This window comes from Blennius ocellaris, assembly GCF_963422515.1.
Source record: "Blennius ocellaris genome assembly, chromosome: 19".
In the NCBI taxonomy this organism is placed as follows: domain Eukaryota; kingdom Metazoa; phylum Chordata; class Actinopteri; order Blenniiformes; family Blenniidae; genus Blennius; species Blennius ocellaris.
In genome coordinates, this window is record NC_137668.1 from 10,955,417 (window position 1) to 10,964,427 (window position 9,011).

General features: G+C 41.6%; 1 protein-coding gene across 2 annotated transcripts; it reads left to right on the top strand.

Annotated features, from left to right (window-relative positions):
- Nucleotides 1–381: 381 nt before the first annotated feature.
- Nucleotides 382–7,101, top strand: socs6a (suppressor of cytokine signaling 6a). 2 transcript variants are annotated; one of them, XM_080515040.1, is made up of 3 exons: nt 382–579; nt 1,151–1,219; nt 2,092–7,101. In XM_080515040.1, the coding sequence occupies exon 3, from the start codon at nt 2,218–2,220 to the stop codon at nt 3,829–3,831; it is 1,614 nt and encodes a 537-aa protein (XP_080371166.1). In that variant the 5' UTR covers nt 382–579; nt 1,151–1,219; nt 2,092–2,217; the 3' UTR covers nt 3,832–7,101. The 2 variants fall into 2 exon arrangements, with proteins under 2 accessions (XP_080371166.1, XP_080371165.1); XM_080515039.1 differs by having other exon boundaries at nt 382–536.
- Nucleotides 7,102–9,011: the final 1,910 nt, after the last annotated feature.

The following is a 9,011-nucleotide window of genomic DNA, read 5'->3' on the forward strand; positions in this document are numbered from 1 at the left end:
CATCCAGTGTTTTTTGTCTGCCTTTTTATTGTCAGATTATTCGAGAAGGAACATGTTTGTTTGTTTTTTAAATAGTACAATCGTATATATTAAATTGTATATTTGAAACAGATATAGCATGAAAAGTGTCAGATGTGGTTTTTAATTCATTCAAAACATTGGAAATATTTTTATTTATTTTACATTGGGTGGATGACAACGACATGTTGATATATGTTATGATATCAACATCAGCTTGTTATGGATTTTCCTTCTTCTCTTGTACTTACCTATATTTTTCCTGTGTTTTTGGGGTGTCTTGTGTGGATGTGAAACTTGCCGCTGCGCGTGATTCGCTGCGTCTCGCTCTGCTCCCACAATTCAACAGGCAACAAAGGAAGAAAGGAAGAGGCCGAGAGCTACACAGCTAGCCAGCCCACACTCAGAGATGTCACCTTATCCTGTCATTACCGCCCGCATGTGTGAATAGGTCCAACCGGCGGCCACTGAGACGCCGCACACGGTCGCTTTTCGCTCCGAGGCGGACGATAAAGGAGGTAAACGGGAATGTTTTCCACAGAACGAAGCTAACTGGCTCAGGTACACAGATAGCATTAGCCGAGCTAACATTAGCCAACAATCGTCCTGGAGCGACTCTTTCATTCTGAAAATCAAACCTTTGTTTCAATTTTTCGCACTAATAAACGTAGAAGTGACTAGGTAAGATGCATCGGTGTGGTGGTTTTAAAGGCGTTTACACGCAAAAACGGGAATTTAAAGTCGGAATGCTAACATGCACCCTGGCTGTTGGCTATATTTTACTAGCACACACAACTCTTTATTGTTGTATTTGAAAGCGATGTTGGGATGTACTGTGATTTATGCGTGTATTGATTCAAGCGAATATACTATTTCCGTGTTGAACACAGTGTTTTGGTGTAAAGTATTGCAGGTAAAGTTGTAAAAGTGCAAAAGGCTAATAGCTAAGCTAAAGACATGCTGTTGTGTCCGCGGGCCTTTACAGGTCAGGACAAAGCTGGGCAACTTCAATTTTACATTCACACATCGTTTGATGCTATCATGCATGTTCATGATAAGTTAAGGGGTTTGTGGCAGGTTTAGTCATGATATTAAATGACCTGACTTTGTTTTTTTTACCCCTTTGCTTCAGCATCACATGAAAGGTGCTGGAAGTGGAGCTTGACCCATACAACTGAGTCACCATTTCCCTGATCCCATGGTGAGTAATCAGATTGCAGCTGTCTTGATTATCAAGCAGCTTTATTTAGCACACGTTTCTAGATACTGCATGTCCAGATGGCTGTGTAGCCTTATTTACAAATGACAAGGCTGTTACTGTTATCTTGTATTGCTTTGTAGCTATTCACATTAGATTTTGGATGGAAAGCAAGAGTCAGGCTGGATGAGCTTTTCATCAATGCAACAAGGCAAAAATTTCAAATGTGCAAATAAATATTCCAAATATTAGCACTGACATGATAGTGGGCTCTGTTTACACTACAATGAGTTCAAGTGAAAACACAAGGCTTAAATTTTGTTTTTGAGTGTCTGTTTACATGACAGTGGTGGTCGGAGCCACTGACAATGCAGTGTTTTGAAAACGGCTCCCAAGATGGAACTTTTTGACAATGCTCTGGCTTCATCATTGTTTGCACTGTTGAAAACACAACTTGTTGAAAATGGTCAAGCTCCATCTCCATGTAGATGGTAGAGACGCTGCTACTGCACAATGTACCATGGCCCCAGTAAATGGTTCTTCTGCACATGCATGAGTAGATGGAAAATAACAATGGCGGCCCCCAGAGTGTCGTGTTTAACCATCCATACCCTCCTGAGACTTAGTAGTTTTAAAGTTGAGTCACCTGTAATAGCACTTCAACTGAGTCACTGTGCCTTTGTGTGTGTTGAATCGTTGTCTTGTAAACTAGATCTAAGACTCTGAATGGTACAATCCATTTGTGTATTTGCAAGTGTATATTTTGTGAAAATAATCTCATTCATTTCTGAGTAATGTATGAGAATTTTTTTTCTTTTTGAATCCAATTTTTTTGTCATGACGAACATAAATATACTTTTGTTTTCTTCTTGCAGGGTTTGATGTCACATCTGTCTGCATGACTCGCATTGTGTGCCCTGATGGGAGGACATTGTGGATAGTACTTTCATTGGGACACCAGGAGAGCCATCCCATGCCCCCGCTTTGGAGGGCCTGTCAGAATGAAGAAGATAAGCCTTAAGACCATCCGCAAGTCCCTCAGCATAAAGGGCAAAGAGGAGGGTGACTTCGTCATGCTCCAGCAGCCCTCGGTGACGGCAGACTTTTCCAAGGAAGAGTCACTTTTTGGGGGCTGCTACACCAAAGAGCTTGCTGGCTGTGACCTCGGTGGCGAAGAGGACAAGGGAGACCAGAACAAAGGCCGTTCAAAAAGTGAGGGCATTATGGGATCGCTAAAGAGGAGACTGTCTGCCAACAAGCAGAAGGCCAAAGTGAAAGGCGGCTCCTCGGCCATAGGCTCAGTGGATGATGACGACACCTTCTCCTCCTCTTCTGTGCCTATCAGCTTCAATGAAGTGAAAGCCCAGAGACCGCTCCGATCTGCATCCTTACGGAGTCACCACTATAGCCCCTCCCCGTGGCCTCTGCGGTCAGTCAACTCTGACGAGGCGTGCATCAAGATGGAGGTAAAAGTCAAAGCCATGGTTCACTCTTCGAGCCCAAGTCCTAACCTAAACGGTGTCCGGAAGGAATTTCATGACTTCCAAATGGAAGGGCTCTTTCAGGACCAAGCAGAGTCCTTAAAAAATCTCCAGCAGCCCCAAAACGGTGAGCTGCATCTAAATATTGATGAAAATGATGTGCCTGTGGTGCTGGGGCTGACGCCCCAGGACTACATCCAGTACACAATGCCTTTAGATGAGGGAATGTACCCAGAAGGGTCCCACTCCTTCTGCCTGGACAGCTCCTCTCCTATGGAGGTGGTGACGGAGGCTGACAGTGCATCCCTGCACACAGACCAGGGACAGGACGAACATGAACTGGTCAGTGGGATGCCTCCGGATCTCTTTATGGAAACCTCAGTTAATAGTATTCTTCTCGGTTCTGCTGGTGTGATGCTGCAAAGCTCCAGAGCGGAGGTCCCTCCACCACTCTCCCCACTCCTGCCACCCATGATGGGTAGCGGCCGTATTCCCAGGACTTTCTCGGGCTTCAGCTCTGCAGACAGCCATGTCGCCGAGCAGGTCAGACACCATCTCAACTTCGACCCAAATTCGGCTCCCGGCGTGAGTCGAGTGTACGACTCGGTCCAGAGCAGCGGGCCCATGGTGGTGACCAGCCTGACGGAGGAGCTGAAGAAGCTGGCGAGGCAGGGCTGGTACTGGGGTCCCATCACGCGCTGGGAAGCAGAGGAAAAGCTCGTCAACTTGGCTGATGGGTCCTTTTTGGTTAGAGACAGCTCGGATGACAGGTACCTGCTCAGCCTGAGTTTCAGGTCACAGAGCAAAACGCTCCACACCCGTATCGAACACTCCAACGGACGCTTCAGCTTCTACGAACAGCCCGATGTGGAGGGGCACACATCAATCGTTGACCTAATTGAACACTCTATCAAGGACTCTGAGAATGGAGCTTTTTGCTATTCAAGGTCTCGCTTACCAGGGTCTGCAACCTACCCTGTCAGACTAACAAACCCGGTGTCTCGGTTTATGCAAGTGCGCTCCCTGCAGTACCTTTGCCGCTTTGTCATTAGGCAATACACAAGGATAGACCTGATCCAGAAACTGCCCTTACCCAACAAAATGAAAGATTATCTGCAGGAGAAGCACTACTGAAGACACAGACAGGACAGTGGTAGCAATTTTGCACTTTTGTGTTCAGTTAAAGAGATTTAAACAAGGTTTACAGACAACCACAGTTTTGAGATGATTGGTTCATGTGGCTCTTGGTTTGTGTCCAGGTGATCCTGTCACTGTTCAGTCCTCCATTCCACTGTTCTGAGGCGTTTCACTCTGTTTACGGAGGCTACGACTTCCAGAAATATCAACCACCGTATAATCTTATTCAGAATCGAAAGTATACAGCCAAGTGATCTTAAGGGTGCTGACAAACGGCACTTGTGATGTATGGTAATATGTACTATACAGCTCGAGCAGATAACATTTAGATTCATATTAAAGTTGAGCCTGTAAGAAAATAACAGTCCGACATTGAGAAGTCTCTGCATTTAATCCACTTAATTGTACATGTCAGATCATTTAAAGATGGATGTTGCTACATCAGATTTTAGGATCTCTACAGACTGTCCCATTTTGATCTTGTTTTGTTTCCAGTGTTTACATGTTCAGATGGCAACATTATTCACCCACATTTGAATTGAATGTATAACTTCATTGCATTAATAATCCACGAATTTCAGATTTTTTTGTGAACCTAAAACCTTAATATGAAAGGCGGTCTCGTCTTTATTGACATTTTGCGCAACTTTTCTGCATCAGGTGTAACGTTTTTTCACAAATAACACTTCTCTCCGACCATCAGTAGACTATTCCGGTCAGGCATTCTTGTAACATCATCATTTCTCACTTTGTTTAGCCATGGAAGGATCCAAATGTGCCAGTCTGTCAGAGGTCACACACAGTTAGGACACAGAAGTAGCTTTAAATTGTACGGCTGCATGTAGCCATTGTACAGACTAAAGGTACTGATAATGCTGGATTTTACTGTTGTGCTGTTTGTAGAAATGGCCTCAAGTTGATGTATAAACCTTTTTCAAACAATGTTAATATAAATAAAGTCAATTTTCTGCATTAGGAATGTTACAAAAATCTGCACCGCAGCTCAGGCCTAACAACTTTGTCACTATCTATAGCGCTTGTATGTGCATGTAGTAAAAAGGCTTTAAGACTGTCTAGTTACTCTAAACGAGAGACGATGTCACAGTTAAGAGGGTGAGACTTGGGATGTGTTGTTAAGGTGCGACTCTTGAGTAAAAGGTTGTTAAACTGCACACTTGCATTAATGTAAAGTAGGTTATAGGTGGAGAAAATTGCCCTCGATTCCCCTGAAACGGGAAACAAAATAGATCTGTAGTCAATTGACCTAAATCTGTGCAGGAAAGTCTCTTAATGCCAGCAATGAGCTGGTCTCGGATCAGAGGAATCCCAGAAACGGTGCGAGCTCCGGTAAAGGGATTTGGGAGAGCCAGGGTTAAGTCCTTCTTGCCATGTTGGGAGCGATGCCAGGGTTCAGCGTGTGACAAAAGTCCAGTCACTGCTGCTTTGCATCATTAGTGTTACATGGGTTTTAGGAAGACGATAAAGTCAAAACAAAAAAATGTTTCCATTTGCTTCGTCACACTGTCCCCACAGAGCTGCACCACACACACACACACACACACACACACACAGATTATCTCTCTACTGGGCGGTTTGTGCCGGAGTAAAGGGAAGAGCACACAGTATGCTACGCAAGTGCTTTATATGGATACTTGACAGGGAATCGTGTTTTCACATTATGAATGAGCATCTTTTTTTGACATCAGTGTCCTTAAAAGTCTTCAGAGAAAAGAAGGAAAAAAAAAAGGTCTCGGACAACTCTGCTAGGTCGTTAGCGCATAGTTCTAGTTTTAGTTAGCTGGAAGCGTCGGTGTCTGAGGAAGTTCTCACGAAATCTAGCACAGCAGTAGATAGGAACTTTGAACGGTCTTGCATGTTTAAAGACTTAAGCATTTGAAAGCTTTGAGTTGTATAGGAATGAAGGATTTAGGTTGTGTGTTTGGCTGTGTAGAGAGATGTGTCTTCTGTCACAAACATTGGCTGGACATTCTGTGTACAACAAATGTGTTTTCCTTTGAATGAATCCTCGAGTTATGTTTTTTTTTTTTTTTTTCTTTCTCCTTATTTTGTGACATTTGCCATCTGGGGGATAGGGCTGTACAGAAAAGAATGTTTGAGGTATCCATTTCATCTGCCTGCAGACCAGTTTCAGAAAGCATGGGAAACACACACACACACAAAAAAAAAAACACATTGTCACATTATTTGCACTTGAACATTTTGAACATTTCTCACTTGACATGCTTGGATCCTCTCCTGCCAAGAGTCGTCCCTCAGATGGTGTTTTGTTTTTTTGTTTTGTTTTTGAAAAAATAACTGAAGTCACACATTGGTCTGTATGTGATCATATAACTGTTAAGTGAACTTGAGGTTTTTTTTGTGTCATATCTGTAGGATACAAAGGGTAAATGCACCAGCATCATTTCAAAGCCTCTGCTATTGCTCATCAAGGAATGGGATCACTGCAAGAATGTGGATGTAAATTTAATATTTTCTTTTGTGTGTGTATGTGTTTCAGTTAAAATGTGAAAGTAAAATGTTAGTCTCTTTTTAATACATGTTATTCAAGTGTTTTTCCATTTTAATTTGCAATTATCACTTTTTTTTCCCTCTTTTTTTTTGACAAGCAGGAGCCAGTTTCATTTGGTATGCTGCTGTGATTTCTCTGAACATTAGTTTATTATTATTAAGCGTTCTTGCCTTCAATGTTTGATTCCAGAGGTTGAAGCTTGTTGGCTAATGAGAGCTATTCAGCACTTAACAAGCTACAACTGTTGGTTTAGGTTTTTTGTTTTTTTTTGTGCATCTCGGTGAGTGAAGGTAATTGTTTACAGCATTTTGTCCGGACACCCCCCCCCCCCCCCACCCCCCTTTGTTTACCCTCACACATGAACATCTTGGTACAATTGTTTATATTTCGTTTGATGTGTTTCTACACATTCGTGCTGCTTTTGGATATGATTGCCTTTCTTGTATTGAACAATGGAGAAGTAGAATGTCACCAATGTAGACGTATGTACACATAAAGAAAAAAAAAAGACTTTGGTTATCACCTTGGGAGAGCGGAGCAGATTTGTTAACGGCTGTTGTCCGGTGGAAAACGAGAATTCGTAGCGAGTTAGTGAATCCCTCTGTAGTGTCACCAGTTCACTCCAGTTTACATTGGTTGTCAACTTCCCAAAGTAGATGGTCTTTTTGTATTTTTCTTTTGGAAAAAAAATCAGTGATTTATTGCACATTTTGGATACAGTTCAAGAGTTTTTTGTATCTGCCAACTATAAATTATAAATAAAACTATATTCTAAAAAAAAAAAAAAAAAAGTTCACTGTCTTCATATGTTGTTTGAAGTTGTTTTTAAATGATTTTTTGTTTAGTGAACAACACAACTCTGAGACCCCAGATGAGATATCAGTGATGCTGCCATAAAACATAGCAAACTACCATTAGTCTCCATGCTGTCAGGGTAAGTTTGAAAAACACCCATAATGCACCAGTAAAAAATGTTTTGTGGGAGATGGACATTTCACAGGATTTTGCACAAGAAGGTTTCATTAAAATTGGCTGTTGAGGTTGTAGAAATTGTTTTGCAAAGTTATAGACATTTCCATCACTTATACTCTGTGTCACAACAAAGAAAAACTTTAAAAGTTTCAACTTAAAGGCATTATTGCACTATTTCACTTGTCTGGCCCACTCAAAATGGAAGTTGGACTATATGAACTAAAATGTGTTTCCTGATTTGGCCCTTCAAGAATGAAGTCTCTCTTTAAAACAAAACAAAACAAAACAAAAACCCACAACATCTGTGCAGCAATAAAATGTCAGATTTCATCTGAGCTGCATATATTAGTGAGGTAAATGGGCCGACATGTCATAAAAACATTAAAGCATTTGATCTACAAGCGCATTTAGACAAATTCAGAATAACATTGAAAAGGTTTTGCTTTTTTTTGTCATTTCAACATTTGGAAACACCGAAAAGATGCCAAGCGTTCAAAATAACTGGCCTTCAAGGCAAAAAAGAAACTTTTTTTGTATTCAAACATTTTTCCAAAATGTTGTTGGCTTATCAGTTAGAATGTTAAAGCCTTGACATGTTTATGTGTTTACCTGAATGGATACCACATGAAAGAGTAAAAAAAAAAAATCAAGAAGAAATAATTTGGATATTACTAAAACACAAATGCTTAGAATTTAAAGTGGTAAGAATGTGATAAATGTGTTGGTTGTACAAACTCTGGAATAACTTCCCCTCACAATATCTTTCTGTAGTCTGCTTTTTTCAGGGTCAGATTCATCTAATCTTCTGTACACAACAGATCCCTGCTGATTGTAGGTGAAGACAGGGTATGACAGGCTCACGTGTATAAATACAGGCAATTTAGAGACAGGAATTGGCCTGAAACACATGTTGTTTTTTTTACACTCCCTGGCTTGGAAGCTGGAGTACCTGGAGAAAACCTACACATCTCCAAAGTTCAACCAGGACAGAATGAGATAAGTCAACAGTATTCACAACTACATTACATGCATTTAACATTATATGTGGTGAAGTAATTTTAATCACAATATGCTGAGGATTTCAGTTTCATACCTCTGTAAACTTGCATAAATAAATGAATATCTGAAACCAACTCGGGATTCCAAGACAACTCGAACAGACCTTTGAGCATCTTGCATGTTTAGTTTCTAATAAATCGGCTTAGATTCAACGATACACTCGATAAGAGTTGGATCATGCTCGCTAATGTGTTAATAGGGTGAAAGATTAGGGGGAGATTCCTTCCACAGTGGGTACAAATTGGTGGCTAATCGCCAGAGCTCCGGTTGCCTAATTTACAAAGACAATCCAGCCGGTCTTTAAACACAACAAAGTGAGGCGGAGACTCTGGGGAGAGATTAGCAGCCATGCTACCAGTCTGGCTTTAACTTCTCTTTATGTTTACTCTGGAGAAACCCTGTGTGAGTTGCCGTGTTGCAGAGGGAGAGGGGAGACGACGGGAGGTGGGGTAGCGGTGTCAGGTTTGGACTTGGATCTGCAGAAACATGGCTCGCATGATGATGAGGAGGTAGACTTTGTTAACTGCTGTGTCTGACAGGCCTCTCCAAGCTTCTGAGGTGAAGATACACAACTGTTTACTCTCCCTCTCTGCCCGGTTCGGGATGATTTATTCAT

Excerpts from the sequence above, each read along its gene's own strand:
- socs6a (XM_080515040.1), top strand. The coding sequence starts at position 2,218 with ATGAAGAAGATAAGCCTTAAGACCATCCGCAAGTCCCTCAGCATAAAG.